Source organism: Tachysurus vachellii, chromosome 17, assembly GCF_030014155.1.
Source record: "Tachysurus vachellii isolate PV-2020 chromosome 17, HZAU_Pvac_v1, whole genome shotgun sequence".
NCBI lineage: Eukaryota > Metazoa > Chordata > Actinopteri > Siluriformes > Bagridae > Tachysurus > Tachysurus vachellii.
The window spans coordinates 8893391-8920096 of NC_083476.1; the positions used below are offsets into that span (position 1 = coordinate 8893391).

The following is a 26706-nucleotide window of genomic DNA, read 5'->3' on the forward strand; positions in this document are numbered from 1 at the left end:
CATTCCCAAACTGATCCGCAAATCCCAAGACTCTTGAGGGTGGACAAGAGTACCTTGTGGTTGACCATATCAAATGCTGCTGAAAGGTCAAGGAGGATAAAGATGCTGTAGAGATGCTGCTGTGCTTTTTTGGTTTATGACCAGGTGAGATTCTCCACCAGATAAACCCAGAGGGATTTGTTGCTCTTTATGATCTCCACAGAACAGTCTATGTTCAGCAAGCTCTCATGAATTCAACGACTATCTCTTTTGTTTTTTTCATGTTCAGAGACAGGCTGATGGCTCTGCACTAGTCCATTAGTTTCAGCACCTGCTCTCTACATGCTAACTTGTAGCTCTTGCTGATGAGACACACCACAGTTGCGTCTTCAACAAACTTAAGAATAAAACTCTACCTGTGTATTGCACAGTCAGCAGGGTGAACAGCAGTGGACTGAGCACAAAGCCCTGTGTGGGCCCAGTGCCCAGTGTGGTTTCTTGGAAATGCTGCTCTTGATCCAGAACAAGGTCTCAGGGAGATGTTAAAGATGTTAGAAGAACATCTGCCAGCAGCTGCTCTGCACATACTCTAAGCACCATGCCAGTTAGGTTGCGTTGGCAGGCTGTCTTCCATGGGTTGACATTGAGTTTTCTTCATACAAACCAAGGTAAGACTCAGCACTTGGTTGCTGCCACGTCAGTCTGTGTCTTGAATAGAGCATAGAAGTTGTTCACTGCATCTGAATCGGATCAGTCATCACTGTCACAGGCAGGTGAAGCTATCACACACACACAAACACATTGACGCCTAGGGGAATTTCTTTGTATAAAAAAAATATACAAATATTTATTTAGAAAAAAGTATTTACGTCCCACTAATGAAACAGTGTTAAAGTACACACTAACATTTCATGAGGATGTTTGCATATCAAGCTAATGTAGAAGAATTCCCAAATGAAAAGTTCAGAACGGAAAAACTGGCTTAACCCCCCAGCATCCTTTGTGGACCAATGAGACGCCTTTTATTTTCCAGTGTGTCGCTCCCATTCGTCTGACAGAATATGGGAATGCGCCCCCACCGCAATTACCCCTGTGAACCAATGAGACGCCCCTTATTTCTCTGGGGGTGGATCCCGTTTGTCCGTCAGGATGTGGAAATGCCTCCTCTTTGCCTTTGGCTCGGATCACTCTGAGTTACGCGCGCGCAGGAGCAGCGCATCGGAAGGAAAGGACTGCCGGGCGAGAGAGACAAGGAAAGCGCGCGTGGCCCCGTCTTTCTGTTTGTCACTCGCGAGGACTTTCCGAATTCTCTTCGTAACCGAATGGCTGTATGAAAGACTCGGTCCCCCTATCATTTCATCTTCTTTCTTTTCTCCCTCTGCTTTGGGACGTACGAGTCCTTTCACTCTGTACCGGGCAGCGCTCGGCATAAAAAAAAAACCCAAAGCGAGTCCAGTCCCAGTTCGTCTCCGCACGCGCGCTGTGTGTGGACGGTCATGGATAGCCAAATCAAGTGGAAAGCGAAACGGAGGCTTAAGGGAGCGCGTCTTGCTCTAGCGGTGCTCGTGCTGTTTGCTGTAGCAACCACGTCGTCGCGCGCTGGACCAGGTACGTGATGCTTGGATTTAAACCGGGTTGGGGCTTTAAATAAGTGGGGAATGGTTACCCTGGTACCTCGGGGATTTGAATGTGTAGATTTTTAAAGTAGGCATGCAGTTTCCAAAGTAATCCCTGCATGCTTATTTATCGTTTTCTCACGCGCTTATTCTGAAAGTAACCTGCTGTTTTGTTAAGAATTCGTTGACGCTGACTTGAGGAGGGGTTGAAACATTTTTCCTCATCCCTGCAGACAGAGAGAAACGAGATGATGCACTGCGCCATCTATTGCTACAAGATTCGGATAGAGCCACACGATACCTCATGTTTTATTGCGTGCTGTGCGCATCCTTGCCAGCCTCAGACACTCCAAATGAAGTTTCCCTTGAGTTAGTTGTGAATTTGTATCATTCACATAATCCTACAATATACACTCAAAATTTATGTGTGCTGCACTTGGCACATCTACGCATCATCTGCTGATTTTGTATTGTTTTACAATGCGAAGTTGATACATAAGTCTTTAACATGAAACTTTTCGCTGCCTAACACATAGTTTAAGTGTTGGAGTTTTCCTAGAATAATCTAGATCACTACAGAACTAGAGCACTTTTTACTCGCCACAATGTTCTTCTGTTTCTAGGCTCTTTTTAAGGTTTTTGGCAGCTGCAACATTTTCCCCCTTCCACGAAACGTGTAATTGGAAAAATATGTGCACTCATAAACAAGAGGGATGGAGTTATGTGTTACTTCTTCTTCTTCTTCTTCTTCTTCTTCTTCTTCTTATTATTATTATTATTATTATTATTATTATTATTATTATTATTATTATTATTGCTGATAAAAACATCAAATTTGCATAATGTTAGCATTGCGTTAAAGAATCAGTAAAGTGCATTGGCCTTGAAGTTGTGGAACAAGGTGGAGTTTGGGACGCGCGCGCGCCCGTTATGTTGGGTGGAGTGGCCGCGTGTCACCTCTCGCGCAGATATGCTAAAGACCGGAGGCACTATTTATTTATTTATTTATTTATTTATTTATTTATTACTCTTTAATAAAATGCCTTATATGGAATGGTTCTAATTAACCAGTAAATATACCCTAAACAAGAACAAATGCATCAAAAGCTACATTTAATGTGGTGAGGGTTAACTGCATTTCACTCAAGTTTCAATTCAAGTATTGTGTACTTTATGTCAGTTATTGTGGTTGCTGTGCTCAGAAAGATGATGATTACAACCTCAGAAGCCATTGTAATTCTACTGAGAAGTTTAAACTACATGACCATTTGAATCTCAACTGCTTTCTCCTTTTAAAGCTTCAGATTCTGAAATATGTAACACAGCTTTCAAATGTCCTGTTTTTCTCACCTTTCTACAGTAAACAATGCTATTTCCAACTTATTTTTCAGTAAGAACATGGTTGTGTCAATTGGGCTTCCATTCTTTATCCTTTCTTTCTTAGTCTCTCCAATCTGTCCTGGGGAATAGAGGGAGGGACAGATAAGTGGAGAGAACGAGGGGAAACCGAAAGGGAGGTGGAGTTCTTTCCATGTGTGATTACTCCAGTTTGTTCATAGCTCACACATTCTTAATTCTCAACACTTAACCCTTTTCTGTTTTTACTTGAATGTGAAGCTTATCATTAGCAGCCCATAACTGGTGTCTACAATGGTTCTTCAACATATTCCTACCCTGTCCTATATAGGAATGCCATGTCATGAGTATAACCAGTAAGTCCTGTATTTATCAATAATACACATACAAAATACAAAAAATAGATCAATGTAAAAAAAAAAAACAGAAATTGATCAATGTAAAAGATCATTAACTTACTACCATTTAGCTGGCACTAATGCAGAGTTTATTTTACAGTTTTATGTTTGTGCAAATTTAAATAATGATTTAAATCTGAATGTTAATTAAATGTAAATATAAAATATAAATGATAACAGTTTTGTTCATATAATAATTGCCTCTGCAGTTTCTGTGTGTTCTTCACTAAGAAAACATGGCAACAAAGGGGTGGAAAGTATTTTTCTCTGTACTTTGCTAGTTTTGGAACAGATTTGCCAGTTTAAAGAGCAAGCTTTTTGATGAGGTTTTTTTTGTAGGTTTATTATCACAAATGGGTATGGCAAAATAAGTGGAATAGCAGTAGCTATTCTGGTTAACTGACTAGATAATGCCACTGAGTATATTTTTCTCTGTATTTTTCTATTTCTGTAGATAAATTTCAGGATTTACCAGTAGCTATGACAACCCATTCCCAAATAAGTGTCTTGAATCAGTCTTTGCAATATATCTGCAAACAGAAATGGTGATATACATTGTAAATAAGCCTAAAGTGCATTAAACTTGACATATAATATGTTTGCAGAAATTGGTTTAATTGAATTCCTATTATTGGTTTCAAAAAGATGTTGGTAGATGCATACAGGTTTTCACTTTCTCAGCCTTGTTCCAAATCTGCAATATGGCATAAAACTGAGACCCCTACCATTAAGATTTATTTTTAAAATTTTAATGTTTACATGTGATATTTAGATTAATATTTACAATGAAATTGAATGGTGTTTGAAATTAATGCATCAGAATTTAAAAGTTAAATGTTTAATTTCATGCAATGTACATTTACATTTCACAGAAATAATTCTACATTTAATATATTGCATGTTGTTTGACTAATTTCTTAGTTTTACAGTATATAGTGTAAGGTTTGGAAGATCTTCTGCATTCAAAGACTTAGTTCCTCCTTTTAATCTTACCAAAAATTAGTCATTCAAAGCAAAATCATGTGCCCCAGCCAGGTGATGTTTCCTGTTAGTTGCCTTGTAATTAATATCGTTAGTCCCCCACAGTTAGACAGCATAGGAGCTCTTCAGGCACCAGTCAGATGTAATTGAGATACAATACCTCCTTCAAGTCAACAACTTTGTGATTCTAGTTTATATGAGTGATGAATAATGAGACTGAAGAGATGTGGACAGGAGAGAAGTACAACTGGAGTGGTTTCTGTGATGTGAATTATTTCTCAAATAATTTCAGTGTAAGCCAACTGTACAACATTTACAACTTTTATCCAGCTGTATCCAGCTTATCCAGAGCAACTTACATTGAGAAATTTAAATCCCAATGCTAACATTTTTTTGTAACTTAATTGATGCTATGTGTCTGTGCAAAAAGGTTTGACTATTTTGACTATTTAACGTTTAGAGTAGCCTCACACGACACAAGGAATAAACTTTTTAAATACCAAATCAAACAGATCTAGAATAAGGGAGGGTTTATGGGATGCTATATTTAATTTTAGTTCAGTGTTAGTATTACATGTTGGGCAATACTTATATAAATACTTACAAATATCCTTTTATTTCAGACATGTTTAAAGCATTTGATATTCTCCCATAACCACAATAATTAAGATTAGTGTTGGATATGATTTCCCAATTACTGGCTTCTTGCAATTAACATTTAAATTCAAATGTCCTTGTGCTGCAGATATTAACAATGTTATATCTGCTGTACAGTATTGCATAGCAGTAATGTTGTAGTAATGAAAATAAAAACAAAATCACAGTTCTACTATGTTTTTATACACTATCTACTTAATAAGTATAACTTGAACAATATTTAAATAAGGATAATTTGAAGGATAGAATGGGGTGCGGCAGAGAAAGACAAGAAAAAATGTGGAATGCCTCTTGTGGGTAAGAAGATAAGTAGAAGGTAGAGCTCCAGGATCTAGGAGTCATGGGAATAGGGGTCAAAGATCAGATGTTCAGGATCATGACACCAGCAGATGATGACTATACCAGAGGTTCATAGTTTAAAAAATGTTTAAAAAAAATGTTTAAAAAAAAGCCATCCATTGTGCAGCTACTGGAGGTGTGCTAAGAGTTTGCGGCCATGTTGCAAATTGTGAGGCGTGTGTGTTGATATATATGTAAGAGATATTTTTTTATATATTTTATATGACATATTAACATGAGGCTATTACTATGGCCCTGAATAATTTGTTTTAAATTATGCTTACACAATTAGTATTTTTGTTTGTCCCTGCCAAAATGTTTTAAATGAATTTATTTACTTATATTTTCCCAAACATAAACAAACTAGCATGCCTGCTTCCATTATTTTATCATCAATAATGATGAGTAAGCCTTTTTCAGAAACAGCACTGAAAGCTTAAGCCACTAATAACACTACCACCACCATTTTTATGAGCTTATATGTTGAAGTTCATGTACAAATCCTTTATTTCTCTATACTTTGCCCTTTCTATTTGTTTAGTAGAGGTTAATCTTGGTTCCAGAACTGCTGCTGAGTGGTTTGTATGTTGTGATGTGGCCTTTATATTTCTAATCTCAGGTTGTGTTCCCTTCCCTGTGGAAGTTGGTGATGTTACTGACTCTTATCTTCGTTTTTTCTTGACAGCTCTCACAATGTCATCAGCTGCCTCAATAATTGTTATCCAATAGGCAGCTCTCTGATCTGCATGTTAGCTTATTATTTTATAAAAAAGGAGTTTTAACATATGAAACATGATATCCACATGTCCACAGTCTACAGCAAAAGAAAATGAATTCAGAAGGGAGGGAGCTTTCATTTTAAACAAAACAAAATTAAACAAAACTAAATGAGTAGTTTTTTTACTTGTATCTGTATTTGTTTAAGTTAATGCAGAAAAATATGTGTACTTAGTTACCTACCAGGTTTTCCTGTATAATTGGTTGATGGAAAATTGCCTGTATGTGTGCTCAAATAATTATTATTGGGGTGGGTATTGGGGTTGTATGAAACGTGTGTTTATTGAAATGTGATCATGGCTATGTATGTATGTGGCTGTGTGTGGTTCCCAGATCTGGAGTGCTGAAATTTTGTGAGTTTTTGCTGAGTTTTGTGTTTCAGGAGATGGTATGCCCTATGAATAGACTCTTTGACTGCTCTGTGTGTGAACCTCTCCTGTTTTGTTATGATTAACAGGAAGAATGAGAGGGGGTCTAGGACACAAACCTTACAGTATATACAACTAAACATCTTTCTTTATAGTAAGATTTTCTGCTATAATAATAGCATTATTACATTTTTTGGCTGATCTTGGGAAACTAATGAGTATCAGTAAATCTAATATAGCTTCATAGGAAGAAAGTTTGTGTTGTGATGGACAGTTTTCCTCTAATAACATCTGGAAAGAGTCCTAAAGCAGTCTATGGATCCTAGAAAAAAAGAAAGCAAGGGGGAAAAAACAGGGTGAAAAATGGGAAAGAATGTGTTCCAGATGTTTTTATTCTTCTTATGGTGGAATGAAGGAGAGGCAGAAGAAATAGTGTTTCATTTACAGAACAAACACATCTCTCATGCTAAAAAAAAGGAAGGAAAAAATGTAAGAAAAAAATTGCTACCTGAGGGTCTGAGGTTGGGGTAAGGGGTATGAATTTCACACAGATAATAATGAACTGAAAAATGTGCATGTAGAAAGTGCATGGTGTGTGCGTATGTGTGTGTTTGAGTATGTGTGTGTAAGGATATTATATGAAAGGTCATTAAGGATTAGACTACACACTCAAAGTGGGAGCATTTACATGTTGAATCAACTTTGTTCTGTTAAAACTCTTGTTGTTTGTGTTTGTGTCTGTGTGTGTGTGTGTATGTGTGTACGTGTGTAAATTGTGTAATGCATTTTTATGTCTACTGATTAAGTTTCCAACTAAACACAGAGATTCCATGGAAAAAACTCCAACTTGGTTTCATGACTTTTAAGCGTAAACTTGAGTGAACGAGTGAGAGAGGAGAGTGGACCAAGTCGTGTCACTTTTATTCCACTCCGTTGCTGAAAGAGGGGGATAGAAAGATAAAATGTGTGTGTGTGTGTTTGAAAGCTCTTAGAGGGAAAGCCCCATTTGAACAGTCTGCATCTGATTACACTGAGTGTGTAAAAAGCCTGTTTTGTATTATGGGATGCTGGGATGAGGACTGGAGTCTGAGTGACATAGCTATAATTAGTGTGTGTGTCTGAATGAGAGCATTATGGGTTCTATTGTGAATTGAAATATGGGCACATTCATACACAAGAAAGAATAAAAATTATACTAATATTATTTAAATACAATAAATTAGCCAATACATTTTCCCACATTTTTCAATTTATTTTACTTATATAGCATCATGTAAATTTACAGCTCTACAATTTTTTTTTGAAGACAGTGTTCTGTCATAATTATAAGTTAAACTGACCTTGATATATCCCACAATACTTTTCAAGTCAAGTCAAGACAAGAAGCTTTTATTGTCATTTCAAACATATATAGCTGTTGCAGTACACAGTGAAATGAGACAGTTTCTCCGTATGATAAATACGTTTCCTTATGATAAATACATTTTATAGAAGTTATTTGATTTAATGGGGTGATTGACATTTTTGTATAAAGAAATCCAATCTCATAAATGCACACATACTTACTAACACATAACTAAAGTTCATGATAAAGCAAAAAAAGTATTATTATTACCAAAAAAATAATACTTTTTTTGCTTTATCGTTAATGTTAGTCAGTCACTCTTTTGTACTCCACACACAGAGGGAGTAGAGAATAAATTAGTGCACTTCATTAAAATGGGTAACTTATTTCAGGTGAAATACTTGGATAAAAATCATGGAGTGCAGTGATTTTATTTTCTGAGTGCAACTTTTGACTGCTGTATATATTTTTAGTTGTAACTTTACATTAGATACATATGCTTAAATTAGTTTGAGTATAATGATATTCAGAGCTCTGACAGTCATGACTCAAAGCTGTGAATATTTTATTACTGACTTTAATGGGTCAAAAGTACCAATGGCTGTTGCACATACCAACATAGTTGATGAACAAATGTGATGTGTGTGTGTGTGAGTGTGTGTGTGTGTGTGTGTGTGTGTGTGTGTGTGTGTGGACACGTGCACATTTATGATGAGAATATGCTATACAGGTCTGGACAGGAGAAAAGAACTATTAAATCTCTGCAATAGCATGGAAATCTGGCACCCCTTTGTCTAGCAATGGAACATCTCTTTTTGACTCTCTCTCTCTCTCTCTCTCTCTCTCTCTCTCTCTCTCTCTCTCTCTCTTTCTCTCACACACACAAACACACACAGACACACAAATTGAAACATTTGCACTTTGTGCACTGCTAATACATAGCATTTAACTAGCATCTGTGACTAAACACAATTTAAATGTAAAACTTTATGTAACTTACTATATGTTTATATATATATATATATATATATATATATATATATATATATATATATATATATATATATATATATATATTACATTTGTTTGGTATAACACCTTACAGGGTTTAGTTTTTGTGCTCATGCTTCAAGCCCTGACAAATAAAACTCAATTCACATTAGTAATAGTTTATGCATTCATTAAAAAGATAGAAGATCTTGTGAATGCAAGATAATATACAGCCACTTTAGGGAAAATAGGAAACTATTCATCTGCATATCTACACAATTTTCCAGTGAAATGTGACAGCAGCACAATACATAATCATATAGATCAGTTAAAAGTAAAGAGCTTCAGTTAATATTTACCTCAACAAAATAATGTGTTGGGGTAATTTGATCTGAGTGAGTTTAACCCTGGCATGGTTTTTGGGTTTAAATTGACTGAATTTGAATATTTAAGAAACTGCTGAACAGTCTAGTCTCCAGAGTTTACACAGAATGGTGCAAAAAACAGAAAACATCCAGTGAGAATCTGTTCTGTGGGCAGAAATAGCTTGTTGATGAGAGAGGTCAGAGGAGAATGGCCAGAATGGTTTGAGCTGACAGGAAGGGTAGAGTAACTCAAAGTAACTGCACTTTACAATTGTGGGTTACAATAAAGCATCTTAGGATGTACAGCACGCCTATTTTTAAAGTGGATGTTCTATAAGAGCAGATGATCAGGGATAAGATTCATGTGATATGTAGTCTTGTATTACGTGTTCTGCTGGCTGCTGATCACAGGTCAGTAAAAATGACATTTTTGTCATTGCCTTTTCAAAGATGCCATTTCTTTTGATGTTATATAGTATGTGTATTTATTCACACCACACTGTTTCTCCCAGTGTTTCATAATGTCTGTGTTGTCTAATAAATCATGTTATCATGTTTGAGCTCTTGATTGGGCAGTGAAATGAGTCACCATTTCCAACCACGGGAACACACATTGTAAGTGAAAATATTTTCAGCGGAAACTTTAATATGGATGTGTTTCTCAAACACTACAAAACAAGTTGCTATTTATTCTTTATTACAAGTTTTATTATTGTGAGTCTTAATGAAAAACAAAAGACAGACATGAAGAGTAATATAGAAGCATTGTAGGGTGGCTCTTTTGCAGATGGTGTAGATGCCAAGCAAGCAAGTCTGAGTAGCACCAGAAATCCAAAACCCCTCAAAAACAAAAACCACTACAGAGGGTTCTGTGTCAGAGAGACAGAGCGAGACCATGACAAAGTGACAGAAAAATAAATTTCATTCTCTAATAGAAGCAATCTTAATTTTATTTATGGAATTTGCTGATCCTCCCAATGGCAGGTTTGCGTGTGTGTGTGTGTGTGTGTGTGTGTGTGTGTGTGTGTGTGTGTGTGTGTGTGTGTGTGAAAATAATAGAAATGTCATTTCATGTTGGATACATTATTTTAAAGATTGTTCCACTTTATTTTAAGATTGTTCTGAGTCTGTGTTGTCAGTGTGTAAGGACAGTGGGGACTGTGTCTGTTTCCTGAACAAATTTCTTCTGTCCTTGTGTGTAATCTCTTCAAAAAAATTATTTCTTGTGATAGTTGGACAGTTTCAGACAAATTTAAAATGATTTCCAAGCATCTGTGTCTAAGAAGTATTTTTGCTTTTTTTGTATATAACTTCTGTTCCAAGAAAATGATGAAACAGTCACGGTTAGGTGTAGCGGATAGTTCAATGACCGAATTCTGAAAGTGAAAGTCTGTATTGTCAGAAAGCATGAAATATAGCTCAGCCCTACTATGCCTGTGTGTGTGTATGTGTGTGTATTCCTTTGTTCCTGTTGTTTTGTAATGAAGTGTGTGTTTGACTCTCAGTGGGAAAAAGTAACAGAGAGCACTGAGGGAGTTGGGGATTCTCTCTTTTTCATTATTTCCTGCCAACTCATTTTTGCTGTCTCCTTCATTTTTACACTCATTTCCTCTCCTGTTTTTCTTAGTTTTTTCTTTTTCTCATGGTTTCCAGGAGTGACTTCACTGACAAATTAAATTCCTTCCATAAGAGTTGCGGTTTTTAGCTTAACTGTTGTGGATAAAAGAGGCATTAGCTTTAAATACATATAACAACGAGTGAAAAAGGAACCCAGTTTTGCATCAAAGCATAAATCCTGAAAAGCATGATTTCCTGAACCCTATCCCAACCTCAACTTGACAGTCAAGTGGACTCAAACAAATGATTTTATTTGTCTCTGTGAGCTTTGGAGTCTGTATACAAACACAGATGTGCTACCTGATAAACAACATGTACAATATAATTCCATATGTACATATCTGTATTTCATTAATTAATATCATTATATGGGTCTCTGAACACATTCAGAGGTGTTGTGTATTTTTCTATAATGCAGTATGACTGAATAGCTTGAAGCCAATAACCAGTAGAATCACCCCTTTAACACACAGTGTGTATTTTTTCACACATATTATATACTAGTGTGTATTTGTACCTACATACACAAGATAGATTTTTATTTCTCATCTTTTGCATAAGTTAAGTATACAAAGGTTAGAAAGTATACTTGTATATGTTTTAGAGGCTTTTCTTGCCCTGCTCTTTAGCATTGATTATACATATTTGAACGTTGCTATATGTAAAACTCTTGTCTTAAAATATTTGACATTAAATATGTTCCTTATTATAGCATGCTTGCTTTTACTCTTTAAGAGGGCAAAGTGAGTTGATAGGCAACATCAGATAACTCTTAATTGTTCAGGCAGTCAAGCATTCTGAAGCATAAGCCTGAAGAATAGTGTTTGTGTGTGTGTGTCTGTGTGTGTGTGTGTGTGTGTAGAGTGAAAGAATGTTAATCCTTGAAAGTATACTGTCTAAAGTCACAGACTCCAGGTTTCTTTCCTTGCTGTGTGTGTGTGTGTTGATGAGTGTTTGGGACTCCTATGGTTAGTTTTTGAATTTATTTGTGTAAACAGATGTCAGGCCAAAGTAGGCCTTTTGGGTTTTGTGTGTGTGTGTGTGTGTGTGTGTGTGTGTGTGTGTGTGTGTGTTGATGAGTGTTTGGGACTCCTATGGTTAGTTTTTGAATTTATTTGTGTAAACAGATGTCAGGCCAAAGTAGGCCATTTGGGTTGTGTGTGTGTGTGTGTGTGTGTGTGTGTGAGGACTATGTTTTGTTAGTTGTGTGAGGACTAGCACTTTGTTTTGACTTAATGCTGCTTTTTGTCCTTAGCAGATGTTGAGAACAGGAGAAAAGTGCTGGACGGACTGTCAGTTAAATTGTTTTAAATTGCATATTATCATCGGATTTGGTGGTAAACATTAAAAAATCAAAAGTATATATTGTTACATATAAGTCTGAGGTTTACACCCTTAATTAACACACACACGCACACTCCCGCACACACACACACACACACACACACACACACACACACATATACGCACACACACACAAATAGCTTATTTTATTTCTGAGGAATGATAAAATACATAATTACTAAGTAATGGCTGTCATTTGAGTAAAATGAACCCTGTGTTCAGCTGCTTTTCTAAAACTCCTACAACTCCTACTTGTGATCTTGCCTGTGCTAATTTTGCTCTTTCTCTTCTTGTTGCTTCTACCTTGTTTGAATTTGTCCTACATCTCTACATGTTACTTCCAGCAAAAGGAAATAAAATTGGTGCTATTTACAGACAGTAAGTGCATTTGCATGTTTGTACATTCGTAAATGTATGATAATTAGTCTGAAACATGATAATTAGTCTGAGACATGAACATACCACTGTGAATTAATCAGTTGTTGTGCTGCTCTAAAATCCCTGATTATTTCATATAAACTCTTGCTGTTGAATTTGCCAAGAAAAAATATATTTAACACGTTTTTCTGTACTGAGAAAATACATTTTAGTTGCAGTAAACAGGTGCATGGAAAATTACTCCTGCACTACAGATAAGCTGGATAAAGAGTTTGTGTTGTAGGTAATTATGTGGAATAAGGGAGGGGGTGTCACTGTTGTAGTCTTATCTAGCACAAAGAGCTGGTAATGAAAGCCAGTCTTTTATTTTATGTCAAAAACTGGAGAAAGAGAGCGAGAGAAAGAGAGAGAGCGAACGAGAGAGAGAGAGAGAGAGAGAGAGAGAGAGAGAGAGAGATGACAGTGAAGAAATTAAGGTACATTTTCATAAAGAAAATTTGTTTGCAGTTTTAGTGTATATTCTGAATAAATCTAATATATTGTCATCAAAAGAGCATCAAGCAAGAATACAGTTATAGACTGACTGAAATCTAAATTATTCAAAAATATTGCTTTGCATCACTCTCTGATGTCAGTTTTCTAGTCATGAAATCACAAACTTTGATCATAATGTGGATGGTGCTCAATATGTAAAAAGAAAAAAAGAGAAAACTAATTTATTATTGTATCAATATCAAAATCTATAGTACGTTTGTGCAGAATACCTCATACAGAGCACTAAAGATTAATGTGTTGCTATACAATGTATGCTTGTGCCAGAACACTGATATTTATATTCAAGTTAATGTGTTTAAAAGATTTGTTGATAGCAAATATTTTAAAAAGTAATAATGGAGGGTATTACAGTGGTTGTGGAGTTAGTGTGGAATGCAGGTAGATAAATCCTACTAAGAAAACTAATGCAGCACCTCCACAGACACTAGTCTAATTTTCTATAATTCTGTTTTAATATTTATTCTATTTTGTATTTCAAAAAGCAAAATACCAATATCCCTGGTTATCATGAAACTAGAAATAGGACAAAATATACACAAACACACACACAGACAAATGCACACACACACACACACACATATACACACATATACACACACATACACACAAACACACCACAAGTGCAAATACATCAACATTATAAGTCAAGACTGAGGCCTTTTACCTGAGCTGCACTTTGTGGTTTAGCACTCATTTAGAGCCTCTTTTTTGTGTGTGTCTTTGCTGGGAGGCTTTGTACGAACATGCTGATACATCTTACTAAACCACAGCAAGCTGTAAAAGATAAAAACATAAAATATATCAAATGATTTACATATATACACTTATTTCCGAATATAAAAACATAGTGTGTTACAAACAACTCTTTTCACATACACTTTAATTATCAAGAAAATAATTTACTTAGCCAAAAAATGTTTGGCATCTCAATTGCGTTTCTGTAGTTTCCACTCATGGTCATTCAAGAATAATGTTATTTTTGATAACCAACTCATGCAGGCTTAGTTTAATTTGCTATTTCAAGTAGAATTAACATTGTGGTTTCATAACCAAAAATGTATTTGTTAAACAGTCACAATATGGGGTTTTTGGTGGTGCAGCAAGTAGTGTTTCCATCTCACTGTTACGGGATCTTTTTGATCCTGAGCTCGGATTACAATTATCAACATTTCCTCCCAGAAACAAGTCCGTAGGTGTAGTGGCTACAGAAAACTGACATTAGATGTTAATTTGTGTGTGCTTAGCTACCTGTGATTCATACCTGTCCCCAGCATTCCTGACATGGTCTCCAGATCCACTGTTCCAGTAGGTTGATCATAGCTGTGATTGCATGTTTTTTGATTCTATTACTTCAGGTTAGATTGCCATACCAATAGTATAGCTTTCCATGACAGGTCTTGTTATGTTCTTATAAATATCACTGTTGCTGTATCCAACATTTGGAGAAAAAAATACACCCAGATACATTAAAACATGTTGGTAAATGATAGAAATGTAGACACCACAACAATAATTTTATTAAACCTGCTTTGAAAACCTAAAGGCTGGTTATTTCATAACTACATGGAAATGAGTGATGCATACCAAAGAAGTCTTGCTAAATGGAACAGATTGTTTCTGATCTTATACATGTGCAGGAGGTTTTATTGGATTTAGTAAGAGTGAAGTCATAAGATCTTTGAGAGCTGAGCTCATTCCAATTGCTGTCCACTTTATTTAATACTTGATGACCTCAAGATAATTATGAATTTTCAGTGGAGACCTATTGTGTATTTTCATTGGAAACACCTCTGTGTGATGTTTTTATTACCATATGCGTATGTAGTTACTATGTACATTGAGTTCACACGTCCATTTATGCATTTTGTGCATTTTGTTTAATATGTATTAAAAACATATTTTGAATATGGCTATGTATTTAAATAGAAAAGTTTTGGCTTTATGAGTGTGTGTGTGTGTGTGTGTGTGTGTGTGTAAGTGCTCTGATGTGTGTCACCTTGTGGGAGTTGGCATGTGGTCTTGTGGGTGCTGGATAATCCTAGCCGTCTCATGGTTGCTTGTCTGACTTTATGTGTGTGTGTGTGCGTGTGTGTGTGTGTCTGAAACCACATGTACAGTAAATGAGGGATTTGTCCTTGTTCTTTCTCAGGATTTAAATATATGAAATATATTAAACTAAATGACAAGGTAGCAGTTAGACAAATGACAGTAGGTCATCTAAGATTCACAATTATAGGGACTTTCCAACATAACAGACCACTAAGAGTATTTAGAGCCCTCATTTCCACCAATATCTAATTCTACTTATTATTGAAATGACTCAAGTCAAGCAAAGCACCCTTAAAATAATTGAGATAATTTTCACCTGGTAAGGTGAGTGATATAAAAAAATTATATCATGATGCTCAAAAGCTGTAGTTTATTGAAAAGATGAACCTTAACCAACAAAATGTTTGAGTCTAAAAAGGTAGTTTTTTATATTGCATTTATTTATATTTATATGTACAAATATCTATATATACATGATTATGTGATGAAAAGTGATGTTGATAGTGATAGTGATGATAGTGATGTTTTATTCTGATAAATAGCACACACTGTACCTGGCTGTATAATTCAGAGAATTTACATGTGAATTAAATATTTTTAAAAAATGGTAATTTTGGTATGCAATTTGGAGGTTATTTTTTTATTCACTATTTAATATTAACTAATCACTAAAGGAAAATCTCTCTCTCTCTCACTGCTTATTGCTCTCTCTTATTTCTGTCTTTCTTACCACCTCTATGTAAATGAGAATTAATTAAAGCAAGTAGAATTAAAAGCATCTCATAAAGGGCCTGCATAAAGTGCTTTGGTGTGTGTTTATAAAGAGCCAGCTGGTGGTGAAAAGTGAGTGTGTGTGTGTGTGTGTGTGTGTGTGTGTTTATCAGAGCAGAGACGGATTGCTTAAAAAACTTGTTACAAAGCAGTCATTAAGTGTGTGTGGTCTGAATACCTGAAACCCTCAGGGAAGAGTGAAAGCGACAGAGTTAGTGAGTGAAACACTGAAACACTGTGCTGGTTCACTCACAGTTCCAGCTGTCCATCAGAGTAACATGACTGATGTTAATGTAACTCGTAATCCATAGAGGCATGTACAATCCATGGTTTAACACAGTGGGAGTTAATTAAACACTAAGGAAGGGAATTAAGTACACTAAGGGGTTAATTTAACACAGCAGCATATAATTTGAGAACATGCTTAGTACAGTAATTCCTTTTGTCCCATTATTGAACTTCTCAATTTTTAACTTTGTGGGTCCTTTTTGGGGAATTATTATAATGATGTGACTCTACATACGTTGGTTGTGAAGTAAGGGGCATTTTAACTTTTTTAACATTTTTTTATGTGGCCTTCCTTGCCTGAGGTGTGACATCACATGAAACTGGCCAATCACTGTTTTTTTGCACAATAATCAGCCTAAAGTGTAATCATTCTAAATACTGTATGGGAAACTATTTGCATGGCTATGTATTGCAATGTTTTGTTCAACTAGCAATAGCCAAGTTTGTATATAATTCTGTACAATGAAAAAGCATACCAGAGTGTTACTCAGAGCTATGTAAACGGTGCTGCCAGTGGCATTGGCAAAAATTGGGTTACTTTTGAAATGGTAATACAAGTTATTATTATACTTTCTAAAGGGTTTTCCAAGGTTGATATGTAAGAAATTGAGTGACCTGAGCCTTTAACTCAACCCCACTTAGCACATTTGGGATGAATTGGAACACTGTCTAGAAACTTCTCTGTACCTAATCTCATTAAAACTCTTTTGAGTGCTTTTGAGTGATAGCCACACTCCAAAATCTAAGAAAACCTTTCCATACGAGTGGAGTTTATTCTCTGTTTAAATTCTCTGTTTATTCACAGCAAAGGGATGACCAGCTCTTTGTAATTGAATGTGAATTTGGAATTAATGTCCAAATATTCAACCCATTAACCATCAGACTGGGGATGCAGTAGAAAAATTAAATGCAGTTTACAGCAAAGATAATTTGTAATCTTTAATAATAATTATTTGTAATTAGAAATCTCACTGCATTTTTGCTGTATTATTGCTATGTTTTACAGGCTTTGACATGGGTTTTTGTTTTAGAAAGATTTCATTTATTACCACTTCACATTATCTTTTCTACTACAATGTGCACTTCACACAAATTGCATTTAGAAGAGAGACCTATGTGCAGTTTTGCGTGATGAGCTACAGTAAAACGTTTCTAAAAAATGTGAATATTTTTCATCACATCGATGTGCTGAAGATCAAAATATACATACCTCTAACACTTAGTGACAATTAATGAATCTCTGTCTCAACAGAGAACTGTCTGTCTCACACTCTCTCTGTCCCTAACTCACTATATCCCTATCTTTTCTTATTCATTTTGTTACATTTTGTCTTATAAATACATAAAAGTAAGGCTGTAATGATACAACATTACACGATCCATCGCATTGAATATTGTTCATTGTGGAAATTCACATAATGGAAATCAGCATACAGTTAATTATGTTACTAATGCAGTTGCACTGTTTGCACACCAGAAGTCCTAATCTGCACATCTCATATAGTTAAAATATACAGAGTTGCAGAGAGTCTGCACAACCATTTGCAGAGAGTCTGTGCAACCATCTGCACTTGTGAAGTGGCACACATTATTTTAAGGTTAATTTAAACGAGCTCTTTAGTAGCTTTCAAACGACACCAGCCCTGCTACACTACAATCTACAGTGCCCGAGAAAGAAGATGCAGGGGCATTTTAGCTGACTTTGGAGCTCTATTTCTATTGAAATAATACAGGTGTTATGTACAGTATAATGTTTCTGTCATGTGATCACATTAATGTATTTTCTCACTGCTGTGCTTATTATTGCCAGTAGCAATATTTATTGTCTACCAGATTAGACAGGTTTAAATGTGAGAACTTTCAAAGGAAATTCTGATGCTGTCTAGCTGTCTAGGCACAAATTTGTGTGTAGGTGTATAGTTTTGAATGGATTACAAAGTAAGTGCACTGTATGATGTTCAAAGACTGCATGTCATTTTAAAATAGAAGAAGAAGAAAAGAAGATAAAACATGGTTTTATATTTTTAAAGGTTCTAGAAATTACTAACATTGTCTCTAAAACTCTCTTGCTCTAAACCTTTCCTCTCATTACCATTGTCATAGTGTACACATTCTGCAGCAACAATTTTTCACCATACTACTAAGCTCATAAAAGGTTTAAGACAGAGAACATTGAAAACATATTCAGCCACACCTCTTAATCTTTTTTCATGTTTCATAGAGGTTGACAAAGTCTTTGTTAAAGTTCACTGGAAAGAGCGATTCAAACTAACTTACATTTAAAACATTTTTGACTAACCTTTGGTTTGTGGACCCATCATTGCTGCATCTATTTTTGTATTACTGTTTTTTTTCTCTCTGTGGGAAAATCTGGTGATGGAGAACTAAGAGTTAGACCCATGTTTAAGCAAAAGAGAGATGCATGTGTAATTTTATGTAAATTATGACTTTCTTGAACATGAAAGAGTAAACTCTCTATATTTATGTGTTTCTTTCTGCAGTTGATCCAGCTGACCTTCTGAAGATTTTAGATTTTCCAAGTTTGCCTGACGGCGTAACAAAAACTACAGGCTTCTGCACACACAGGAAGTCATCGAAAGGGCCTGATGTAGCCTACAGAGTAACCAAAGATGCTCAGCTCAGTGCTCCTACCAAACAGCTCTACCCCTGTGAGTGGACACATACATATTCAAATTCATATACTCATACACACATTCAAGCACCTCTAAACACTTGTGTCTGAGAAACCAAAAATGCTATGGAGGCCAATGACTGATGAACAGCTGATATTCGATGAAATTAAGCTAATTATTAGAGACACCGATTACTAAAAAGAACTAGCTATTAAACATACTGCTAGCAAACAAATCTGCTCGTGTTGCTAATATGCTAACATGAGCAGATTTGTTTGCTAGCTAGCAACACGAGCAGATTCTGCTCGTGTTGCTAATTAAAGCAGTGGACTTTTCCAGTGCTTTAATTAGCAACACGAGCAGATTTGTTTAATACAGTTGTTCTGGCATATTGAGACAGAGAGAGAAGAGAGAAACCACAATTTCTGGCATATTGAGATAGAGAAAGAAGAGAGAAACCACACTTTCTGGCATATTGAGATAGAGAAAGAAGAGAGAAACCACACTTTCAGAACATTCTGCTGATGTGGCAAACACACACTCTTTTTATCCACCCACTTTAGGTTTCAGTCTTTCATGTGGGTTTTGTGTGTGTGCGTGTGTGTATGTGTGTGTTAGAAGGATGGAGGTCATGAGGGTGATGCATGTGCATGCATTCTATAGCCCCTTTTATTGCTTATAGCCCACCAATAGAACACTGAGCCATAGAACACTGAGCCATAAAACTGCCCCAGACTCTCAATTTAGCAAGAATGCACCTGAGACAATCCCAAGAATTTCAATGAGGGGGAAGGGAGGGGAGAGAGAGAGAGAGAGAGAGAGAGAGAGAGAGAGAGAGAGAGAGAGAAACTGAACAAAAATGAAAAAGAAGAGGGGTAAGAATGAGTGAGCTGAAAATGGCAGAGAGGCTGAGAAAAGAAGAACAGGGGAGACAGAGAGGTTGTTCAGCTCAGTTTAGAGTGTCTGGTTTCTGTGTGTGTGTGTATGTTCCAACAGCAGCACTCAACTATGGGATTACATACTAATGTTTTCCACAGACAAACTGAGGTCATTTTAGCACTTTTTCATTCTTTCTCTTTTTTTACTTTAGATAGACGTGCTTTATCTCTTTTCGACAGAGACTTACACATGCAGGGGCACAACCTATAATGCTAGAATAAGTTGCCAGAATTCTTGCCTCAAGCAAAACCTAGACACCAAACAAATGGACAAACTGTGATGGAAAAGTTTAGGTTTTCAATCAGAAGTGAAGCTTGTGGAAGATGTGATTTAGCAGCTGGTTAATCCTCCCTTTAGCCCCTTAAGAGATTTTTAACCTCCATTAGAAAAGAGAGCTTTAAGATGCTTTTTAATGCATTAGAATTACATTTAAAAAAAATTTGCTTGAATTCTCATTTCTCCCTGCTTTAATTTTATTAGTCTATTTATTGTAATAGACCCAAATTCTGCCCGCATTCTTTTATGACCAAAACTCAAAGTAAGCAAATGGGAAGCAAAAAGTGCAATATAATCCCAAAATAAACAGTCCAGATGCACACATCATTCCCGGTACATGTCTTATTGCAGAAGTCCAAATACTGCTCTACAGTCAGAGATTTAAAATAGAAACACACCCTTGCTTACCAATAGCTTTAGGTAAAAGCTACCTTTATGCTTATTCTACTAGTTTTGTACACTGACAGTCAAAGATATTTTTACTGGAGGTTCTTTTACTGACATTTATAATAGTTAATTTATTGTTGTCAATTAAGATAGGTAAAAAAAAAAAAGGAACAAAAATTTCAGTCCATCAAATCTCTAAATCCTTATTTAATGACATTCATTGACAACTCTTGATAGTAATGGGACTCTAAATTAGCGCTTTATTAAAGGCAGTTTTGTGCTGTGGATTTTCTCCAATAATAATAATAAATTCATCACAAACATTGATCATTTCATTTATACCCATGACTTACTTTCCAATTATACAGTATTTAACGTGAAATCATTTCTAAAACTATAACTAAAAATGTTTATGCATCATGTACTGTACTATGCTTTAGCAGTGCATGTTATAGCACTGTTCTAGATCAGAGTGCGCTGAAATCAAGGTGTTATTTGTGCACTAAATTGACAACAAGAAAGAACTTCACATTACCTTTTGTGCACAAATGATGAAGTTTTGTGGAAGGTTAATTTTACAAACTAAGTAATTTTTTAGCTAACCCAGATCACAGATTACACTAAGCTACAGTACCTCTTTACCACAGTTACAGACAGAACTTTACTCCCACACAGACAAAAAAGAAAAATGATTGAGAAGCTAATAATATTCTGGTAAGATACATCGAGCCAACAGAAACTCAGATTGACCGCCAATGTCTCTGAGTCAGTGCTGCACTGCACATAACAATCGCAGTACAGGACTCAGTACATGCATACACAACACACAAACACACACACACACACAAACACACACTCCACACACACACACACACATACACACATACATACATACATACATACAGGCATCCTCCAAAGTAAAAAAAAAAACTATTTTGAAGATAAGACAAGAATGCAAGCATGTTCTGTTACGAGAACAACCCGTGCGATTTTAGAGAACTGGGAGACTGAAGGAGAAGAGGAATGAGGGATAATGAGAAAGCCAGATTCTCCACATGAACCTAGAACTCCTTCACCCTCCCCCTTTCTCTCTCTCTCTCTCTCTCTCTCTCTCTCTCTCTCTCTCTCTCTCTCTCTGTGTGTGTCTCTGTGTCTCTCTCCCTCTCTCTTGTGTCATTTTCTCTCCCAATCATTTTGGAACTGTAAGCTCTACATCTGTAAATAAAGGATTGTACAACTTTCTATCATTTTCGTGTTTTTGTGAGGACTGAAAATCTTCCTGTTTAACATGCTTAAATTTCCCAGAGGTCTTAGCGGCATCTGTTTGGCTGTGTGTGTTTGTGTGTGTGTGTGTGTATGTGTGTGTGTGTGTGTGTGTGTGTGTGCTTTATACAGAGGAAAATCCTAAAACTGCAGTCATGTCTGGTTTTCTCTTCAAACAGTCAGACTGCTTCATTCCACCCTACGTTTTTTGGGCTTTTTTTGAGTGTTTGTCTGGATTCAGATGTATTACCTTGAGTTTCTCATTCCCCTCTGTCCTTTATTTCTTCATTTTTATTGTTACTTCATACAAACTCACACTATCAGTCCAGTTCTGAACTTTTTGTACCGCAAAACACCAAATATGAGCAATACTGAGCAATATATATACCACAGCAATCATTTTTAGTGATTATAAGTTTGAATTTATTATTTATTACAATATTTATTGTAATCATACCTCTTATGTAGCATTTATTTTTGGAAATGATTAATAACTTGGTATTTACAATTTATCTCACTGTTTTTCCTTGCCTGCAGCTTCAGTTTTTCCAGAGGACTTCTCCATCGTGGCAACTGTGCGGCCGAATAAAGGCAGCCAGGCATTCCTGCTCTCCATCTACAACGAGCAGGGCATGCAGCAGCTGGGCATCGAGGTGGGCCGTTCACCTGTCTTCCTCTATGAGGACCAGCTGGGCAAGCCAGGGCCTGAGGACTACCCTCTCTTCAGAGGAGTAAACCTGGCTGACGGAAAGTACGAATGTACACTGTTACACATCTTCATACTATACATAAAGGTTATGTTTGTGGTCTTTTTTGCTCTGATTAACAGTATTTTTCTGGCATTGGTGTTTTTATGAGTTTATTTTGAGTCACACTCAAATATATTTTGTGTTTATTTAAATTAAGGTTTTATGTTGATGTGTATTTTGAGTATAAAAGGAACAGTTGTTCAAACTAAATGTTCCATTCTGAAACAGAATTTGAGTAATATCATTTATTCTATACCCATAAACAGTATAAATAATTTTTACAATAATATTTATATATCTGTCATACGTTAAAGAACATCTCCAAAGGCAAGCATTAATCAGTGGCCTGACGAGGCTCTTATAAATTCCACCTGGTGAAAAAGCCTGGAGAAATGAAGAGAATGCATTGCATGAAAAAGGGACTGACTTTTAGCAGCTGTTTGTTTTCAGCCTCAGGTTATTCTTTATGCCAAGTTCTTCCGGATGAGTTGATGAATAGGTGAACAAAACTAACTCATATTGTTCACATACATAGAAATTCAGTAATGAATTCTGGCCTTTTCAAATTAAATTAAATAAAAACCAATGTAAATAGAGTTCATGGAACATGACAGTGCTTGACTATGTTTGGGAGGTGATTGTTTTCTGACTAAGGTTGCCAAGTATCAAATAAAAGATTACAAGATGAATGTCATGTGTTATGACCCTAAATAAGCAACATTATATATAACAATATAGTAAAGCCTGTGTGCTCCTTGGTCCAATATTCAATATTACAATGATTCAATACAGTAACTGTTTCATTACAATGAAAATGCTAATTTTTCATTGGTTTTAGCTCTAAATCTCGGAATAGTGACATTCACGACTTGTATGTGAAGCCTTCCACAAACCGCATGCACACACACACACTTTAACTTACAGACATATACACTACACCACATATAAAGTACATTAACACAACCTATGGATAGAAATAAAAACACACATAAACACACAAAGCTTTGGTAGTAGCTTGGATTTATTTTTTTAGTCATTGTTTGTACACACACATATACTATACAACCATTTACCTCTTTGAAAAGCAGTTTTCCTCATGGTCAGTCAATAAATCCCCTGCAAACTCTGCCAGAACCCATGTAAAAATTGTCAAATATTCTTTCCCTATTCTTGTGGGCAGATATGGTTTCCATCAAGACACACACAAACACACAGTGTGTTTTTTAGCCATCAACTTTGAATTTATGCTAAAATGTTACTCTTATTCTGAAGTTTTTATATGTGTGCGTGTGTGTGTGTAGGTGGCACCGTGTGGCGATCAGCGTCCATAAGCAGAGTGTTACACTGATTGTGGACTGTAAGAAGCAGACAACACGCAAGTTGGCACGAAGCCCAAACCCAATCATTGACACTAAAGGCATTGTGGTGTTCGGTACACGCATTCTGGATGAAGAAGTGTTTGAGGTGAGAAAATCTACACACACACACACATACTTGCCAAATGCTCTTAGAAAGTTTACACATTTGACATGGTGTTTAGTTCATAGTTGTGGAAATGTACCACACACATTTGGCTTTGCACAACCTGACACTGTGGAAGAGTGATTGCAGTTTGCATGTGTGTGTGTGCGTGTGAAATTGTGTCTTACAGTTTTGTTAATACATGGATCCAATTATATTTCCCACATGAATATAATATATTCTCTCTTTCTTCTTTCTTTATGTATGTATGGCACATACTGTCTATTGCTGTGTGTATATGTGTTTGTGTTTAATTTTTGCACGTACTATGCTCAAAATGAAGTCAAAGGTTATCATTAACCATTAACATTTAAACAAAACACACACACACACGCACACACACACACATATATATATGTACACATATATATATATATATATATGTGTGTGTGTGTGTGTGTGTGTGTGTGTGTGTGTGTGTGTGTGTGTGTGTGTGTGTTTTAAATGGAAAAGTGGCTCAGTGGTTTCTTATTGGTTGAGGCATGACGAGCAGCGTGTGATTAAACTGTATCACAGTATCCAGGATTGGATTTCAGATGTCTAGGTGCACTGTGAAGTTGTGCTGCCACACCCAGCCCAACACACACACATATGGAAACACATAGACATGGAAAGAATCTACTGTCTTTTTTCCTTATCCACAGAATCTTCCATGAACAATTAGTCCTCGAACCTGAGCAGACTGATGTAGCACTGAGTCATACAGTATATCATTGCTGAAGATGAGCTTTATTCCTAAATCTATGCAGTAACGCTGTTGGATTATGAATGTAACTTTTAAATTGGTGGAGAAAAACACATTATTAGTGAGAGGTGGATTGACATAGGTAGGGAAGGAAAGACAGAGAAGCAAAGGGAGGAGAGATAAAATGGAAAAATCTCTAAAGGTGTTCTGCATGGAAAGTTATGGTCAGTGTGACATGTTTAGGCTTTGAACTTCAGTCTTGTTTCATGACATCATCTGGAATCTGGAGTTTTCTATGGAACTCACATCCCCCACTCTGTGTGTGTGTGTGTGTGTGTGTGTGTTTGTGTGTGTGTGTGTGCGTGTATACATGTGGTTTTAAGTACTAGGTCTAGACAACGCTTGGGGAGTGAGAGTGTTGTCTTTATAGAAATATATATTGTGTACATCCCACAGCTGCTCGATCGGATTAACATTGAGAGATAATGGAGGCAAAGTTAACATCTTGAACTCTTTTTCATGTTCCTTAAACCATGTTTCCAGGAAGGAGTGTACATGATGTACAACAATGTTTAGGTAGGTTGCATGTGTACCAGTAACCACATAAATGTCAGGGCTCAATGTTTTCCCACCAGAACATTGCCCAGAGCATCACATTGCATCTCCTTGACTTGCCTTGACCAGTTTAAAGCAATGTAGTCCCATACACAAATTTTCTTTTGTCAATTTGTGCTACAGTAGCTATTCTGTGAGATTAGTGTGTGTGAGTGTGTGTGTGTGTGCGTGTGTGTTCATTCTTCCACTCAGGAAAAGCTATAAAGGCATGTCAGCTCATTTGAATGAATTTCATTTTCACTAGTTCTTTTTCTCTACTTCTGCTTCTCACTGTGTGCTACATTATTCTGCACTCTATCTTTTATTTTTTCTTCTCCTGCTGTTCATCATCGGCAGTCTCTTTACTGTACTTGGATGCTGATTCCACACATGGTCGACACACAGACAGACTTTCCACTGGAACACGTTTTGGTAAACAGGATTACTGCTGAGCCAGTCAGCACAGCCCTGTTTTGTACATTCATCATGCTAACTATTTAGCTCAACTTTTTTTTTTTTTTTTTTACTAGCTTTGATAAGTTAACTTTTAAGCTAGTTTTGTGCTAGGTGTAAGCTTCACAACAACAGCAAGCCTAGATGTACTGTATTGTTCTATCTGAGGCTAGTCTGTTACTTTACGTAGGTCTCTCATCTTGTCTTAAGATTGTGATGAGTTTATTGGAGGAAGTAGTATCTCAGTGATTAACGCATCGGACTGCTGCTCGGAAAGTTGTGAGTTTGAAACTGAGGACCACTAAGTTGCTACTATTGGGCCCTTGAGCAAGGCTATTAACCTTCAATTGCTCAGTTGTATAAATGTAAACTGCTCTGGATGATGGCATCAGGCAAATGCTGTAAATGTGTGACAGCTATTTGGTCTAACTGTGTATCCGGTTTTTTACTTTAAATACAGTATGTAATATTTTGGGTGACATGCCAGATTTTATGTTTACATGGGTACTAAAGAAATTAAGCATATGCTAATCACACACAGAAAATAATCCCAGTGTTAAAAAATGTGCCACTCACCATCAGTTTGCCATATTCAAGGGAAAAAAAAGAATTGATTGAAAGACAGATTTGTTTTCTGCAGAAGAAGTGAATTAGAATAATTAGTTACAGATGTGGGTCTGAAATTTACCCAGAAGTCCCATAGTCAGAGCTGTCTGCATTTTCTGTAAGCTCTTGGCAAAAATGCAAAGTTCAGCATTCCCATAATGCACCACTGTCCGGTCAACACTACAAGCAGGAAGTGGAGCTAATCCCCAAAGACCCAGAATCCCCTGCTGTGGGGTCGGAAATGTGAGATGCAAAGAGTGCAGAGAAGTGGTGGGCATTCCTGTTGCTTTTGGCAGACAGTTTAAGGTCTCCTGAGATTGTGTGTGTGTGTGTGTGTGTGTGTGTGTGAGAGAGAGAGAGAGAGAGAGAGAGAGAGAGAGAGAGAGATTGAGTAAAGTGAGCCACAGTGTGGTTTTGAGAATGCCCA

At 36.3% G+C, this 26706-nt stretch overlaps 1 protein-coding gene across 2 annotated transcripts in view; it reads left to right on the forward strand.

The window, feature by feature from the left end:
* The first annotated feature begins 1147 nt into the window (after positions 1 to 1147).
* The window catches only part of col5a1 (procollagen, type V, alpha 1), a 76178-nt gene continuing 50619 nt past the window's right edge, over positions 1148 to 26706 (forward strand). For both annotated transcript variants that reach the window (XM_060890708.1, XM_060890709.1), the window contains exons 1-4: positions 1148 to 1587; positions 18675 to 18842; positions 22209 to 22422; positions 23722 to 23884. In XM_060890708.1, the coding sequence (XP_060746691.1) occupies positions 1476 to 1587; positions 18675 to 18842; positions 22209 to 22422; positions 23722 to 23884 (657 nt within the window). In that variant the 5' untranslated portion in view covers positions 1148 to 1475. The remainder of the gene's footprint in view (positions 1588 to 18674; positions 18843 to 22208; positions 22423 to 23721; positions 23885 to 26706) is intronic.